A 17,138-nucleotide genomic window follows, 5' to 3' on the forward strand; every position below is an offset into this window, starting at 1 on the left:
GATGTTGGTTACAGGAAAAAAAGAGCTGTCTTTAAAAAAAAAATGCATATATAGGGCTGGGAAGGTGGCTCAGTAGTAGAGTGCTTGCCTTGCATGCCCTGGGTTCAATTACTCAGCACCACATAAGCAGAAAAAGCCGGAAGTGGCGCTGTGGCTCAAGTGGTAGAGCCCTAGCCTTAAGCTGAAGAGCTCTGGGACAGCACCCAGGCCCAGAGTTCAGGCCCCATGACTGACCAAAAAAAACCCAAACAAACATATATAATACCTATCTTTATCTATATCTATCTAGATAGATAGATAGACAGATTTTTTTAAGTCATCAGATTTTAGAAATGCAGGAATTATTGAGTACTTGAAGTATACTGTGTCATGCTAGTGGGCCAAAGCATGTCATTAAGTGTTTCCAAGGTCATTGAACAGGAATAGGAGCAGTGAGCTGAGCTGTCAGGGACTCTGTTATTAAGCTGGATGAGTAAGAGAAGCCGGCTCCTACACTAATAAGCATTCTTACTTAATAATTTAACGCTTAGAAATTGAAAAATCATCTAAACTATTGGCTCCTTAGCCAGTGTGTAATTCTCCTTATGTGCTGAGTGAGTAAATGGTTAGCTTTAGGGTGCCACTCAGCTGAGTCAGAGCACAAATGACTCACCGAGCCCCGGCTCCACTCTGCGTATCCGGCATCACTCCCATCTGTCCTTGGCTGGGCAGGATTCTGGTTTTCCTAGGTATATTTTTCTAATTTGAAACTCCCGTGTAATTATCAATTCATTTCATTTGTTGTATTTCTTTTTCCCTCCTTCTTTTGGGTTTATCCCGGTGGTGATCACAACTTAGCATCTCAACGCAAAAAGAGTCCCTTTTTGAGAAGCAAAAGCAAAGACAAAGACAAGTCTCCAACGGCCCATCCAGCTCTCTCTAAACGCCTGCGGTTCTGGTCTTCCTCCGACATCCCATCCTCTCCCACTGAGCCTGTCTCTCTCTCAGACATTGGAGATTTCTGACTCCTTCCTTTACCATGTGTCTGCATCGTGTCTCCTCCATTTCTGAAATTCAGCCAACCAACTCTCTCCTCGCTACCTCCCCCAAAATAAAAAACCCTGCCAGCTTCTATAGGCCGCGTGGCCCATAGTGTACCCTTACTCCTCAGCCCAGTTGCAAATTAGCCAGCGTGGATTCTGATTGCAAAATAGAAGATGATTTGTGTACTCCCTGGACTGTTTCTTCAGCACAGCACACTTTGTAGGGGACCCTCGGGACATACGTGCACATGTCCTTGGGCCAGGATGTCCGTCCTCCGTAAGTCCCACGCTGTGTGCTCGCACCCCTCCCTCGCACCTGCAGCTTTCTGTCCTGCCTGCGTGTGAAGGCAGCGTGGTCAGCTGTTGCTCTGCTTCCTAAAATAGGCAGCCTCCGTCCAATGGCTATGGCTTTTTGCTGTTTATTAAGATTTATTTTTGTAAGCAGCCAAGTTTTAAGTTGCTGTCGCCCCTGCCTTCTTTCTCTATGAGCACACTGAGTTGGATGGCTTCTGTTCATGAAGCCCTTCGTAGACACAGGATGCCTCCTGAAGGATTGATGGTTCGGTTCAAACATTTTGAGTAATGGGATTGGTTTTGCCCCGCCAGAGTTCAGACCAGAATGAGGTTTTAGGACTCTGCTAGGACTCTGGCCTTTTGGAGGCTGAAATTAAAACATGGTGGACCGAAACAACATTGGTACACAAATCAGCACTATCACTACCACCCCCAAAATAGGGGAAGATGATGGTCAGAGAGGCCTCCTACACACTGCAGGCAGTGTGTCCTGGCTTCACTATTCTTGTACCATCCTTGTGACTTGGCCCAGGGCCTTCTACTACCTCAGCATTGGCTTGCACTTGCCAGTTCTGTTGATCTTAAGGAGAAAGGTTATTGTACCTAGAAAGCAAGTGTCACCATAGAAGCAAGGTAACTGTAAAAATAAATCCATAGCTACAAAAACAGTAAAGTTGGTTGTTGTCTGCCACTCGCTTCAGCTCATGATCTTGCTTTGGGAGCCCAGGGCCACATGACACGTGGTCCCTGGAGCCGTTCTCCTCGCATGCTGTGGGAGTCGTGCTGTGTGTGTCTGCTGCTCATGCTCCTGCTTTGTCCTCTCCACTTCCACCTCACCCATTCCACCATACCCCAATTGCTTCTCATCAAGGTTGCCATTCAAAAATCCAAATTGTCCCTCCGTTTCAGAGCATAAGCTTGGTAATTGCCTAGTAAGCTCAGAGGCTGAGCGGCCAAGAGGAGAGATGGGGTCCAGCCATCTCCACGTGAAGACCAGCCAGACCCGGGGAGGGGGCTGTGTGCAAAACACCTTGCTGGCATCGGTGCTTGTCACTGTATGTGGCGAGCCTGTTCTTTCTCCCACTTACTGGTCTTTTTTTATCACAGGATTTTACTTAATTGTGACAAAGGTACATGTTCTTGACAGAGCACTGCTCAAGAAAAGCATACACTAGCGAGGCCAAAAAAAAAAAAAAAAGAACAAAAACACGTTGTGGTCCATCTTGCCATGTAGAGAGTAAGGCTTCTTTGTTTAGAAAGCGCATTGATGTGAGGTTAGCCGTGAAACCATTGGAGGAGGGGGACAGTGATCAAAGTCCACCATGGCAGGTTGGAATTGCATGAGTGACAGGTTGGAGAGGTCCGAGTGACAGGTTGGAGTTGTCCTGGGTGACAGGTTGACACGTGGTACCGGTGACGGGTTGGAGAGGTCCTGAGCAGATGTCTGTTAGCAGTATTGGAAATGTGTGAAGTGCTAGGAAGTGTGGTCCACTTGTCCCAGCGTTTCCTTTAATCTCTTCTCCCTGTGCTACCCAACTCACCCAACGCCAGCAGCTCAGCCCCTTTCCCCCAGGCCTCCCCTGAGTTTAAATGCAGCCCCCAGGGGCCACCGCCCAACTTGCGTCTCTCTGGTCTCCGTGCGCTCCTGTGCCTGCTTTGGGCCTCAGTGTGCTTTTCCAGCTTTGGCGCAGGTTTCCGGCCTGTTTCCTCAGTGTCATCTTCTACCCAGGCCCTGGGGATCTCAAAGCAAAGCGAGCGTTCCCACATGGAGGCAGTGTGGACCGTCCCGATGCCTCTGCTGACCCTGCCCTAAAGTCCTGGCCCTCGGAGCCCAGCTCCCGGACCTGTCCGTCCTCAGCCACTGCGGCAGCCCCCTCCACCTCCACCCCCGTCTCCCGGCACACAGGAGGCCGCACCAAAGGTAAGTGTGGCTGCTCCGAGCCAGCCCTTGAAGGCTTTGGGTCGCAGATACCAGTGCAGCCTCAGCAGTAACTCAACTCTCAGTGTGATTCAGACAATGGGGGCACCAGGTGGTCCCAGAAGAGCTGGAGGGGTCTTGGCTTAAAGGAGGCAGCTGCCTCCTCTCCAAGGGCAGCGGCCTGGCAGGGGTTCCTCTAGAGAAGTCCAATCAGAAGCTTCCTGACCTGAAAACCCCTGCCCCACCGGGGGAAGTTTCCCACGCTGGAAACGGAGCTCAGCGGAAGATTTGCACACAGGCTGTCTCCCAGGACACCCTGGCTGCGTGTGCATACCTGCAGGCACAAGATTCAATAGTCCTCGAGACATTTCTCGGTGCCAGGGTAAACAGGCCTGCTCTGAAGCAATGAGAGGAAGGCTGTAGAGGGCCACACCAGGGGAGGGGCCGAGAGAAGAGAAGGCTGTAAGGAGGAAGCGTGGGGGCAGGCGAAGGGTTGGAAAATTTGACAGCAGAAAGGAAAGGTGATGCTTAAAACAGGGAGCAGCATCCCTAGAACTGAAGAGAGACAAATACCCCGAGGAACAGGTAAGATGCGGTGAAGGTGATTTGCTCTGGGCTGCAGGAAGTCTGAGATGGAGGAGGGATCTTTCCCCTAATGGCCCTGCCTGGGCCTGCTTATTCGTTTCTGGTGGCCATACACATGGCTTTCTCCAGCCATGTTCTTTTCTCAAGACAGAAGCCAGCTGGCATGGGCCATGGGGTATTCCTCTCCCCAGGGGGAAGCTGGTGAACTGGCTAGGTGCTCGGCTTGCTCTCCATGGAGCTCCTCAGGTGGGGGGGGGTGTTCTAGTTCCTCCTTTTTCGTTTCCCTCCTCTTGCCCATCCTACAGCATCACCCCTAAGAAAGAATTGCCTCCCACCCCAGCCCTCTGGTTTTGGTACCACTGACTGGCCTTTGATATTGAAGGGGTTCCCCAGGCCACTTCTCGGTTCAGTTCCCTTACCTGAGGCTGGAGCTCACCTGTTAGTGTCGGATTCCTGTCACACCCAAGTGGAAATGAGATTTAAAGTTAAACAGAATAGAAGTGGGGTGTGTTAGTGCTCTTCCCAGCTTAGACAACCAGGGAGGGATAAGAGAGACAGGCCCTCAAGGCATCATCCACCTTCCCTCCCTGTCCCCGAGAGCTGCACGCTGGCACCATTCAGGTGCTAGATAAGGGTCAGTGTTGCCATCCATCTGAGATCTTGATCTCACCTTAGGCTGTGCATCAGATGATGTCTGTGAGCCATCCATGGAGCTCGAGAGTGCCCTCCACAGGCAGCATGGTGAGTAGCCTGTGTGGCGCCCTTCTGCAGGGGTTCTGGCATTCACTGTCTCCCAGGGATCCCCGGTCTGCAAGCTCTGACAACCCGCTTGCTGTAAAGCATCCCTCCCATTGTTCCAGGATGGGTTTCATGTGCTCCTGATAGTGCTGAGTGGCACCGGCTTAGAAAATGCCAGATGCCCTTGAATGATTTCTGCAGAAATCATTTGCCTTGAATCATTTCTGCAGAAGGAGAAACAGTAAGTCATCACGGCCTCCACAAAATTACACACTGGTTGGCCGGCAGGCCGGCCGGCCGGCCTCCCTCCCTCCCTCCCTCCCTCCCTCCTTCTCTCCTTCCCTCCTTCCCTTCCCCCCTTCCTGTCTTCCTGCCTTCCTGAGATTGAACCCAAGATCCCCCACATATCAGGCAAAAGAACCACCCCTGAACTTCTGTCACAGCTCTCAGTTTGGAAAAGCAATTCTAGAAAGGAAAGCCTGTAAGATTGACATTAGATTCAGGTTGTATCTGAAGTGATGAGCCGGAAGTGTGGGGGCAGCAGATGCAGTGATGTTGACACTGGCTCCACAAGCCAGGTACTCACGGCTTCCACGTAAAGACAGGCTCTGTAGTGAGGCCATTTGGCCCCAGGGAAGCCTGCTATCCTTACAGCAAGCCAGCTAGCTGGGGACCAGACACCCGAGGGAGCCTGCTGAGACGCTGGGCATCATCTCTCTCTGAGTGAGCCACATTTGTGACTGGTCAGCTAACCACAAGGGTTTTTCTCACACATGTTCCGACTCCTCCAGCTTCTCTCCAGGACAGAAAAGGGAAAGCACCTTTAATAAATGGTCGAGCTTGGCATGATGGCACATGTCTATAGTCCCAGCAGTCAGGAGGCTAAGAAGTCCAGGCTGCTCTGGGTGGACCCTTTCAGACAAACGCTTTTAGCAGTCAGGACCAGCTCTCTCTGCTTGATATCGTAAACCACAAGTTGCCGCTCTGGAACAGATGTACATTTGGGGCGAATAACACCAAAGAATAGACAGTCGGGGGAAGCAGTCCGGACACGGACACTGTCCTGTGCAGATGCACACTGACAAGTGCTGCCACTCTGGCAGCACTTCATGCCACTCCTGGGAAGGGCTGTTCACCTGTGTTCTAGAAAGCTTTATGAACAATATACTCACCCCACCCTTAGTTTTCCCCAGAACAGCCTGTGTGTGATGGCTTGGTTGTAGACTTGTTTTAAACAGTGATGTTGGAGATCTAGCGAAAAGGGCCTGAGTTGTTGCTGGCAGATGGCCCGCAGTGTGCTGGGCCGCATACCCCGCTGGTGGAGCTGAACCTGGGGGCCAGGGGCGCAGGTGGGGGGGGGAGGACTGTGTGGAGGATTCAGCAGAACTCCCTACAGAGGGCAGCAGCTTGAGCTTTGGTGTAGAGGTGCTCTGGGAAGATGGTTTAACCTGGGATCTCCCTGGTCACAGGGAGTAAGCTCTGTGTTTCCCCTCAGTGTCACGGCCAAGCAGCTTGGAGAGCAGCAGAAATGCGTCCAGCAACAGCTCACCTCTGAGTCTCAAGGGTAAGGCTCTCCCCTTCTTAGAGTGTTTAAACTTTCATTCACATTCATTGGTGCTTTGAACTCCTGCTAGTCTTTCAATTTAAAAAATTAAGCCAGGCGCCAGTAGTAGCTCACGCCTGTAATCCTAGCTACTCAGGAGGCTGAGATCTGAGGATTGCCTGGGCAGGAAAATCTGTGAGATTCTTATTTCCAGTTGACTACCACAAAACAGGAAGTGACGCTGTGGCTCAAGTGGTAGAGCACTAGACTTGAGCTGAAGAGCTGAGGGACAGTGCCCAGGCCCAGATAGAGTTCAAGTCCTATAACCAACCAAAACAAAAAAACCAAACAGGATCCCAGGGCTTCAAGTACACAATAATGCTTCCACTGGCCCACGCAGGCCTGCTCTGCAGCCCTGTGTGAGTCACAGATTTCCGGATCTGAGGAAAGGTGAGGAAGAGGTGTTCCTTTCCATTGTGGCCAGGTAACAAGTGGAGATGATTTTTTTTTTTCTTCCAGTTGTGGGGCTTGGGAACTGTCCCTGAGATCTTTTGCTCAAGACTAGGGCTCTACCACTTTGAACCACAGGACCACTTCTAGTTTTTTGGTGGTCAATTGGAGATGAATCTTTCCTGTCCAGGCTGGTTTTGAACTACAATCATCAGATCTGATCTCTGTCTCCTGAGTAGCTAGGATTACAGGTGTGAGACACTAGTACCGGGCTGATTTTTTTTTTAAACATGCTTTTATGGTCCTGGTGCGAATGTCCTGTATATCTGTGTGTCACATGCCCCCTTTCCTCTAGACTTGAACTCCTCTTAGCTCCCACAAGGTTGGAAGAACAGCCTGGCATGTCGCATTTGTTCTGCCAGTGGAAGAGCGTGAATAAGTGTGACAGCCATTAATAATGGAAGCATCAGTGCTGGCGTGGGTGCCACAGGGCCTGGAACGGGAGTGGTCCTGGGGATTGGCATGGATAATAGGAAAATTCATGAAGCAGTTCAGATCTCTTGCACTGGCTTTCCTCCACTGTACGGCTGACAGCTCTGTGCAAACACTTCTTAGCTGCACTTCTATCTTTTGGTGACAGAAAACTGTTAGTCCCAACAAGTGAATTTTAAATGTAAGTTTTAGCCAGAATTTATCTGTGTGGGGGAGATTGTTTTTATTTGTTGTTGTTATTGTTTTTTTCTCCCCTAGTACTGCAGTTTGAACTCAAAGCCTCACACTCGCAAGGCAGATGCTCTACCACTTGAGCCATGATCTCAACCTCAAGATTTTTTTTTTTTAAAGCCAAAGTGAGCTGGGCACTGATGGCTCATGTGTACATTGTGGTTCCAAGCCAGCCCGGGCAGAAAAAAATCCATGAGACTCTTATCTCCAGTTAACCTGCAAAAACCTGAAGTGGAGATGTGGCCCAAGTGTTAAAAGTGCCAGCCCTGAGTGAAAAAAAAAACTAAGCAAGAGCACAAGGACCCTGAGGTTAAGACCCAATACCTGTACACATGCACGCGCACCCAGCCAAAGCTAAGCGCTAAACAGCATCTTGGGCAGGAACTGACCCCAGGGTTTTGAGTGGGCTTTTCTTGGTGGGACCCTCAGGAGCAGAGACCCGGGGACTGACCTGGGCCTCTTGTGTCTCCTGCCCAGGCTCTGACCATCTCCACAGCCGATCTGAGAGCTTCAGCAGCACAGACCTGATCCCCAGCAGGGACCAGGCCACGCTGCCCCGGGATGCCAGTGCCCTGGGACATGGCACCCTCGGTCGCCATGAGTTCCCACCACCCCGGAACGGGCCTCTCCCCCATGAGGGCACCCAGAAGAGGGGCACAGCTCCACCCTACACTGGAGCACGGCCCCGCTCGACCTCCCCCAGCAGCGAGATGGTCACCTTGGAGGAATTCCTGGAGGAGAGTAACCGCAGCTCCCCTACCCACGTGAGTGGCGTGGCTGGTACAGGATCTGCCCCTCCTCAGCCTGGTGTGGGGCCAGGGTTGCAGAAAGGGGGGGAGGCCCCTGTGCTGGGCTGGTGTGATTGCAGCAGGATGTTGAGAATAACTGGACCAAGAACTGGCGCAGCTCGTGACCCAGGACTGGTAGGGTATGGCGGATACCCCACCCACAGCGCCAGGCCTTGGGTGGTAGGGCACTGGGCTTGATGGTAGAGTTCTAAGAGCTTTCTTGTCCTGTGTCCTTTTAAGCAGAGGTTGGGGCCTTTAGAAGACCAGCGTGACTATTACAGATTTCTCTGGCCGCCTAACTGTCCTCCAGTTATTCAGCTCGGCCATGGGCCCCATGTGTGAGCAAACGAGCCTGGCGGCCGACCAACAAAGCTTTCCCGTGGACGGTGACCTTGAGTCGTAGGTTGCGTCTCACTTGTTGTGACACAGGACTATTCTTTTCTTCTTTAGCAGTTCTGGGAATGGCACCCGGGTCTTTGTGCCTGCCTGGCAAGCACTCTTGTCACAGCCGCACGCCCTGCCCTAACTGCTTATGCCTAAACATTTTTGCCCAGTCACTTAAAAACGTAAAATCTCCTTTGCTCACGGGCCACATGAAAACTGGATCGGCCCAGCTCCAGTGCAGTACATAGGGGTCCTAGGGTTCCCTCGTGTGCACTGTCCGCCAATACCCACCCCATCTCCATGCACATCTGTGCTATCATGTGCCCTGTCCGGATTCAGTACTACTGAGACTGGTTGAGGGTTTTGAATACTTCAGCCCCACCCCTTTTTGCTCCCCTTAAATAAACACAGTTGGAGTTCATGCAACTGTACGGTAAACCCTATGACCTGCTCTATGGCCACCCTCAGTGTCCAGTGCTCGTCCAGTGGTTATTCCTGGAGCACTGCTAAGTGGTGTGAGGGGTGCTTTGTCTCCACAGACAAAGCCAACCAGCTGGTCCAAAAGTGCTTTCTCCGTTTGCTTGGTGCCTGGCCTTCATAGCTGGCTCAGAAATGTGAGTCATGATCCCGGGTTCCCTTCACTTGAATTCCTGTTTACCAAATGCTGACGGTCGGCCAGGAACAGGAGAATCTGAGCTGAGGAAGACAAGCCCTGCCCTCGGGAAGTTCGTGTCTAGCACGGTGGTTCCCAGACTTGCTCCTGCATGAGACACACCTGGCAGGCTTGCTGGACAGGACCACTGGGATGTTTCTGAGCCCCTGGGGGTGACAGGGAAGGAAGGTCTGGCTCACGGTCCAGCATTTTAAGATGCCACTTTCCTCTCTGGGTCTGTTCTTCCTTCCTTCCTTCCTTCCTGTCTTTTTTTCTTTCTATCTGTCTTTCTTTTCTCTTTCTCTTTCTCTATTTCTTTTTTCCCACACCAGTACTAGGGCTTGAATTCAAGGCCTGGGCACTGTCCCTGAGCCTTTTCACTCAAAGCTAGCACTCTTCCACTTGGAGCCACAGCTCACTTCTGGGTTTTTGGTGGTTCATTGGAGGTAAGAGTCACGCAGACTTTCCTGCCCAGGCTAGCTTTGAACCACGATCCTCAGCATTCCGCTATCCCTGAGCTTTTCTGCTCAAGGCTAGTGCTCTACCACTTGAGCCATACCTCCACTTCTGACTTTTTGGTGGTTAATTAGTCTCTCACTAACTTTCCTACCCAGGCCAGCTTTAAACTGATCCTCATATCTCAACCTCCTGAGTAGTTTAGGATTGCAGGCATGAGCCACTGGCGCCCAGCTGGGTGTATTTTCTTACTTGTAAAGTTCAGGGGCTGCCTGGGTGGCTTCTGCCGTCTTCCTCCAGTGACGACTGTACCCCCCAGCCCTCTTGCCATCCCGAACATTTCTAGATGTACCCTGAAGAATCGCAGCAGGAGCAGAGACTCTAGCCCTGGCTGCACGGGGGTGGAGGCCAGGCTCCCAGCTCCGCTTCTTCCCTTGTCCTCTGCAGGACACTTCCAGCTGCCGGGACAGCCTGCTCAGTGACTACTTCCGGAAGGTCAGCGACCCCCCAGGATCACCTCCCAGAAAAGAGGGGGCCAAGATGCCCACCAGCTTTGTGGCCCCCACCGTCAAGACGGCACTCCCCCCTCCCGAGGGGAGGCCGCTGAAGCCCGGGCATTACGTGAAGCCGAGCTTCCGAGGGGCTGAAGCAGAAGCGCCAGCCAGCGTCGCTCCGCGGCAGATGCAGCCTCCCCAGAGCCTGTCCCTGGGCAGGTCCCGGCCAGCCACGATGCTCGCAGCTTCTCACACACCTGCCAGCCGGAGCGCATCCCTGAGCCGGGCCTTCAGCCTGGCCTCCGCGGACCTGCTGCAGGCCAGCGGGCCAGAGGCCTGCAAACAGGAGTCCCTTCAGAAGTCAGGGGGTCCTGAGGCCTCGGGGGGCAGAGAGACAGGTAGTCACAGCCAGCAGAGCGCTGCGCCCTCCAGCTCCCACAGCTTGGCCCGGGAGCGGACCCCCCTGGTGGGCAAGGCCGATGGCTCCTGCCAGGGCCTGAGCCCCCGCAGCCGGCCACTGGACACAAGGCGCTTCTCCCTGGCTCCCCCGAAGGAGGAGAGGCTGACCACCCTGCAGCTGTCCGCCACGGCCCCCGCCCTGGCCACAGCGGCGGCCACCGGCAGCAGCTCCCAGCTCCCGCACTTCTCCCCTGCCACAGCCCCGGCAGCCAGGACCAAGCCCAGAATGCCACCACATTCGGGGGAGGTGGCCGCCGTCACGCCTGTGCGGCAGGGGCTCAGCATCTCAGAGACTGACGGGGTCCTGGGGCAGGGCTACAGCGAGGGGCTCCCAGCCAAGAGCCCCGGTCGGTCTCCTGACTTGGCTCCGCACACAAGCCGGAGCCCGGAGGACTTGAGCCGGGGCAGCTCGAAGAGCACCCCTGTGTCCCCGGAGCCGGGTGGGGACCCGCAGACAGTGTGGTATGAGTACGGCTGCGTGTGACATCGTGACCGTGTAACCCGCAGCTCCCAAACCCTCAGCCGCCGAGGCGCTTTCTGCTTCCGATGGCCTTTTATCCCATGGGCCCGTGGGCCCGGGCCGGGTTTAGAATGAAGACAGGGCTCCCACGCGGTTGTCCCAATTGTTTTGTTGATGGAAAACACTGTGCCAAGCCCTGAGCTCCACTTAGCGCTTCCAGCACTGGTGTCAGGGGCAAACCCACTGAGCGTGGGTCCAAAACCCCTTCACCCCGAAGCAGACACTACTCCAGTCGGCCGAGAGCCCTCAGCTGCATCCTGCTCACTTCCCTCAAAGGTCGCCTAAGACAGCAGGCTCAGCACCAGGCCAGCGCCATCTCTTTCTGAGGTCCAAGCCCTTCCCGGGAGGGTGGCCTTTGCCTCCTCTTTAAGCTGTCTCCTGGGTTCTGGCAAACTCCTGGGGCCACCCCGGGACCGTCCCTCCTCCCCTTCCCTGGCTTCCTTCTCCACAAACACTGGACGCACCAGGCTGGGCCGCCCTGGCCCGGAATGAACGCAGGGCACGGAGGCCAGGCCAGCTGCACACTTGAAAGTGGGCGGGGGGCGGGGCTGCTGCGCCCATTTCCCTGGCCTCAGATGAGTGAGGATTTCTGATACTCTGTGGGGAGGGGGGGAGATACCAAATTTGTTTTTAATATATATGTGCACACGTGAAAGATAACTACTTTGGGGGGGGAGGGGTCTATTTATGTTCTCTGCTGTCAGGAATCCTGCCTGCTGCTCTGTGTATTTGGTCAGATTCCTGACACACTTAGTTTCCTGTTGTAATGGTGCTTCTCCTGGGATGGACTAAACCTCTTGGCTTTGTTAAAGATTTGGGGTTTTTTGTTGTTTTTGTTTTGTTGCTTTTTCCCTTTCAATTTATTGTGCTGAGGAGGAACTGGGGAGACGTTGGAATGTTAAGACCCATTGTAGGAGTGTTGGGGTTGTGTGTTACATAGCCGTTTGTTCTGGAACACAAGGACAGGGTTGTAATAAAATGGAGTGGAACCGAAGCGAGTCCTGGCCTTCTGTGCCCTCCCCTCTGCAGCTCCACCCCAGCTGCCCACTTCAGTGCCCGCAGCTGCTCCTCAGCCGTGGTGACCCACGGCTCACTTTGCCACGAAGTCTGAGGAGCTGCTGCCGCCAACCAGAGACAGACATGAAGTTTCCCTGTGTCACACAGCCGCCCTCTGCCCCACAGGGCTTTTATTGTGAGTTGGCACAAACTTTTCAGTCCTGCTTTGCTTTGTCTCTCCTGTCGGGAGAGAAGCTGTTGACTTCCTATGGCTACTCATTACCCCACGGCTTCATCTGGGTTTGAACTCTGAGACCTGAGATGCTCAAATCAGATGGGTAGATGAAGGGAGCAAAGAAGGCATTTAGCTTTGCACACGTGACCAAATCCCTTCGCTTTTTCCATACAGCTGCTACCTCGTGTTTCCTTCCTGGAACACGAAATTTACTTTGTTAGTGCCTCCCGCGTGCTGGCCATCCCTCCCAAGGGCTCTGCAGTCTATCTTCCTGGCCGAACCTGTGTTAAGTCAGCCTTCATCCTGTGTGGCCTGTGCAGGATTTAACACCCGGCCAGCCACTCGAACCCAGAACGCAGCCCCAGGACCCCCTTGTGCTCACTGAACTCCTACACAGAGCCTAGTACACTGTCCTGGGTTTCTCCCGACTCCCAGCATACACAAACACATGTCAGTGAGCAAGCCCGGGCGTTGACTCCATCCTGGCTGCCCCTGGGCTGCAGGTCTGAAGCCACCCAGACCACCAACCAACTTTTCAGCTCCTCTCCCTGTGCTCCTCACCGGTGAACCCTCTCCCCAGTCCCCGAAGCCTGCGCTCCCGGCCCTGCCTGTTGGTCCATGTTCTGTAGGTCACATTCTGGATCTGGGACCTTGCCTGGAATTCAGTCCCTTCTTTTCCACCCTGACTTGTGTGTGGCACTGGCCTGTTGTGGCGCTCTTATTTATTTTTTTCACTTCAGTAGTGGGGTTTGAACTCAAGGCCTTTTCGTTGCTAAGCAGTTACTTTGCCACTAGAGCCACAGTCCCAATCCAGCCATTTGTGTTTCTGTTATCTTTCATATAATAGGGTCTTGGTTTTTGTCAGGGGCTGGCATTGAACCAAAATCCTTCTTATTCTACCTCCCACATAGCTAGGATTACAAATCCATGCCATTGTGTCTACTTTGCTCTTTGAGATAGGGTCTTACTGTTTGCCTAATCTAGCCTCAAACCTCAATACTATCTACCTCCCAAGTAGCTGGGATTATAGGCGTGAGGCACAGGCTCCTTCAAATCCATTCCAGTGTTTTGGGTTCAGCATGAAGAATGCTGCTAAGATCACATGTCACCAAGCCAAGGGCAGCTTCTCTGCCCTCCTGCTGCTCACTGTCCATCTCTTAAAATGAGTGTGTTCGCCTCCGGTGACCTCCCCTGTAATACTCTCCCTCCCTGGGCCTCCGGTGACCTTCCCTGTAGTACTCTCCCTCCCTGGGCCTCCGGTGACCTCCCCTGTGGTACTCTCCCTCCCTGGGCCTCCAGCAGCCGCACCCTGTAGGCCCTCTGCAGACTCAGTCCGTGTGGCTCACCTCAGGGCACGCCCAGCCCTCATCACTCACGTCCTGTACCCATGCCCATGCTCACCTGTAATTACTGCTGTTTGCAGGGGACTCCACACTGGTCTCATCAGCCCGTCTCTCCTTTGAAACTCTGTACCTGTGCATGTATCCAAGTTCAGTGCCCCCAAGAGCCTCACACTCAAATGCCCAGCACCCAACTCACCCGCTCATCAAGCCACGCCCACCACGCTGCAGCACACCGGCTCAGACACACCCAGAGGATGTCTGGCTATACACCTGTCTTCCCCTCCCCCCCTCACTTTGTCCAGTTCATGGCTTTACTCTCAGCCTTCTTTATATCAACATCCAATCCCAAATAACAACAGTCCCTGCAGGCAGTGCCATGGGTCACCCCTGTGGCCTGGTGGCTGAGGACTGGCCCAGGGCCTGCCCTCTCCTGAGTCCCAAACTCTACTCTGTGTACAAGTGTGAGGTTTGGATAGCTGCACAGGACCCGGCAGTAGGAAGGTCTTGTCGTTAGCCCAGAACACAGAGGAGCGGTCAGCACGGAGATCAGCGGAACATGGCGCTTCATTGCCTGTAATCCCAGCTCTTTGGGAGACAGAGGCAGGAGGATCCCAAGTTTGAAGCCAACCTGGGTCAAACAAAACGCAGTGCCAAAGGGCTGAGGAGCATTTGCCCAGCAATGGGTTTTCTATGCCTTTGTTTATATTTCTTTTCCTTCTATGCCCATGATTTGTAGGTTTGGGTTTTTTATTGCTAGGCTAAATCTTTTTGTGTTAATTGTTATTATAAAGATGATATACAGAGGGGTCACAGCTACTTAAGTCAGGTGAAAGTACATTTCTTTTTAGACAATGTCCAACTGGTCTCCCCCAGTTGTTCCCCGCTATCCCACCCATAAGTTGTATAGCTCATTTTCAACATAATGTGTGTGTGTGTGTGTTTAAGTGGTGTCCCAGAGATCTTAGGAATTCCATTCATTTTTTTCTTTTTTGTCAGTCGTGGGGCTTGAACTCTGGGTTTGGGTGCTATCCCTGCGCTCTTCAGCTCAAGGCAAGCGCTCTACCACTTAAGCCACAGCGCCACTTCAGTTTTCTAGTAGTTTATTGGAGATAAGAGTCTCACAGCCAGGCGCTGGTGGCTCACGCCTGTAATCCTAGCTACTCAGGAGGCTGAGATCTGAGGATCACGGTTCAAAGCCAGCCCGGGCAAGAAAGTCTGAGAAACACTTATCTCCAATAAACTACTCGAAAACCAGAAGTGACGCTGTAGCTCAAGTGGTAGAGCGCTCGCCTTGAGCTGAAGAGCTGAGGGACAGCGCCCAAGCCCAGAGTTCAAGCCCCGCAACCTACAAAAAAAAAAAAAAGTCTCACAAACTCTCCTGTCCAGACTGGCTTTGAACTGTGATCCTCAGGTCTCAGCCTCCTGAGTAGCTGGGATTATAAGCTTGAGCCACCCAGCTCATTCATATTTTCTTCGCATGTTTTCAATATCTTTGGCTTTTTTTTTTTTTTTGCTCGTCATGGGGCCTGAACTGGGGCCTGGGCACTGTCTTTCAGCTCTTCAGCTCAAGGCTAGTGCTTTGCCACTTGAGCCACAGCCCCACTTCTGGCTTTTTCTGCTTATGTGGTGCTGAGGAATCAAACCCAGGGCCTCATACATACAAGGCAAGCATTCTACCACTGAGCCACCTTCCCAGCCCATTTGGCTGTTTTTATCATCAATTTCTGTTAGCTCTTTTCAATTGGCTCTATTCTAGTAGCTAAGCTTTCAGATCCAGAAGCAGTAGGTAGAACTATTAAACTGAGAAAGTCAAATATCACTTGTTTTCTCTCATATGCAAAATCTAGTAGTTAAAAATGAATGACAGAACCAGGCACTAGTGTAATCCTAACTACCCAGGAAGTTGAGGATCAAAGTTTAAAAATAGCCCAGGTAGAAGAGTCTTTAAGACTCCATTAATTAGCTAGGAAAACACTGAGCTGAAAGCATGGCTTATGTGGTAGAGCATCATCTGCAAAGAAGAAAGCCAGCCCTAGTACCAGCCTCCCGCCATATCTGTACGAATAACAAGGATGTAAGACAGGTTCATTGGGGATGGGTATCGACAGGAGTAGGGAAAACATGAACGAAGAGAGTGTGGAAGGGTGGATATGCTCCAAGTATCCATATGCAAGTATGAAAACTAAATATGAAACTGCTGGATGTGTTCCAAGAAGAAGAGAAGGAAAAGAGGAGACATGATAGGACTTGGGGCATTTTGCATCACACATGAAAACATCATGAGACCCTTTTCTACAACTAATACATGCTAAGAACAAACAAGCATTCAGCAACAACAAAAACCCCAAAGAGCCAGGCGTGGTTGTTCATGCCTGTAATCTAACACTCAGGAGGCTGAGGCTGGAGGATCTTGCATTCCAGGCCAACGTAGGCCACATTCTGAGACCCTGTCTCAAAACCCAACAAAAAGGCCCATACGTCAAGCTCTAAATATAACACAAGCCCATTTCTGTTGTGAAATCTCTTCACCTCGGCTGATTTCAGCAACCAGCACAAGGCCACTGCACATGGGACAGAAAGAGGTGAACAGTCTCTCCAACCCCAACTGCAACAAACACCACCACCGCACGGTTACAATAGTGTGACTGTTCACAGGCATAGGTGTCTTTAAAAATCATTAGGAAGTGGCGAGTGTTGAGTATGAATTACCTTTGCTTTTAATATCAGTTATCTAAGTGCAGGTTACATAAGTTCATTTTGAAGCATGGCTGTGTTTCACGACTCACCTGCCAGATTTTTGGGAATTCACCTGCTGGCTCCAGCCCCGCACTGGGGCGGCCCGTGTGAGAGGACGATGGCGGCGGGAAGGACAGCAGATGAACAGGCTGGGTAGTGTGCCTGCCACAGCTGTTCCTTCGGCTTGTTGGCCTCCCAGACCCAGGAGTGGCCTGAACATGGCACCAGGTAAGGAGGGGCAAAGGGAGCGAATTCTAAGTGATGGTGCAGGCTCTGCAGAATGCCCAGAGCAGACCAGAGTCCTCCTCCAAACTCCCTCAGACTGTGGAACTCAGAGCTTGGCTTTGAGAGCTGTCATGTCCCAGAAGGGCCACGCGAGCCTGGCTGGAGGCTGGAAGGGCCTACCTACCTGCCCGTGCTTCTGTGCCTCTGCCCTCCCTCCTGGCACTTCAGCCGGAAGTCCGCCTGGCTAGGGAAGACCCCTCACCTCTCCATCCCTAGGGGGACCAAGAGCCACGCCTGGCCAGGACTAGCGTGAAGTCAGGCAGAGCCCACGGGCAGCAGCCTAGTGGGGCATGGCATGGCTCCGAATGTCCCCGTTCCCAACACCGACCGGCCTTTTGACTCAGCCCACTGAAATAATAAAGTCCTTGTATCCTGTTCAGTCTGAGCGCAGGCAGGGACAAAACCAGCCACCTGCTCTTTACTGTCCCCACAGGGATGCTAGGAGCGAGAGGGGGTGTTTCCAGCCCTGGAGCCTTCTGGGGCCCTTCTGAGAAATTCTGCAGGCTGCAGGGTCAGG

The 17,138-nt window shown here is 52.7% G+C and overlaps 1 protein-coding gene across 4 annotated transcripts in view; it reads left to right on the forward strand.

Moving 5' to 3' along the window:
- The window catches only part of LOC138810514 (protein Daple), a 121,472-nt gene extending 109,452 nt beyond the window's left edge, over positions 1 to 12,020 (forward strand). For 3 of the 4 annotated variants that reach the window (XM_069997731.1, XM_069997730.1, XM_069997732.1), the window contains 5 exons: positions 3,046 to 3,237; positions 4,495 to 4,560; positions 6,053 to 6,121; positions 7,751 to 8,037; positions 10,001 to 12,020. In XM_069997731.1, coding sequence (XP_069853832.1) covers positions 3,046 to 3,237; positions 4,495 to 4,560; positions 6,053 to 6,121; positions 7,751 to 8,037; positions 10,001 to 10,990 — 1,604 coding nt within the window. In that variant the 3' untranslated portion in view covers positions 10,991 to 12,020. Of the gene's footprint in view, positions 1 to 837; positions 1,300 to 3,045; positions 3,238 to 4,494; positions 4,561 to 6,052; positions 6,122 to 7,750; positions 8,038 to 10,000 lie in introns of those variants that run through there. The other variant, XR_011367150.1, reaches the window with a different exon arrangement.
- The last annotated feature ends 5,118 nt before the right edge of the window (positions 12,021 to 17,138 follow it).

Source organism: Dipodomys merriami, unplaced genomic scaffold, assembly GCF_024711535.1.
Source record: "Dipodomys merriami isolate MVZ:Mamm:240054 unplaced genomic scaffold, mDipMer1.0.p SCAF_50, whole genome shotgun sequence".
Lineage (NCBI taxonomy): Eukaryota > Metazoa > Chordata > Mammalia > Rodentia > Heteromyidae > Dipodomys > Dipodomys merriami.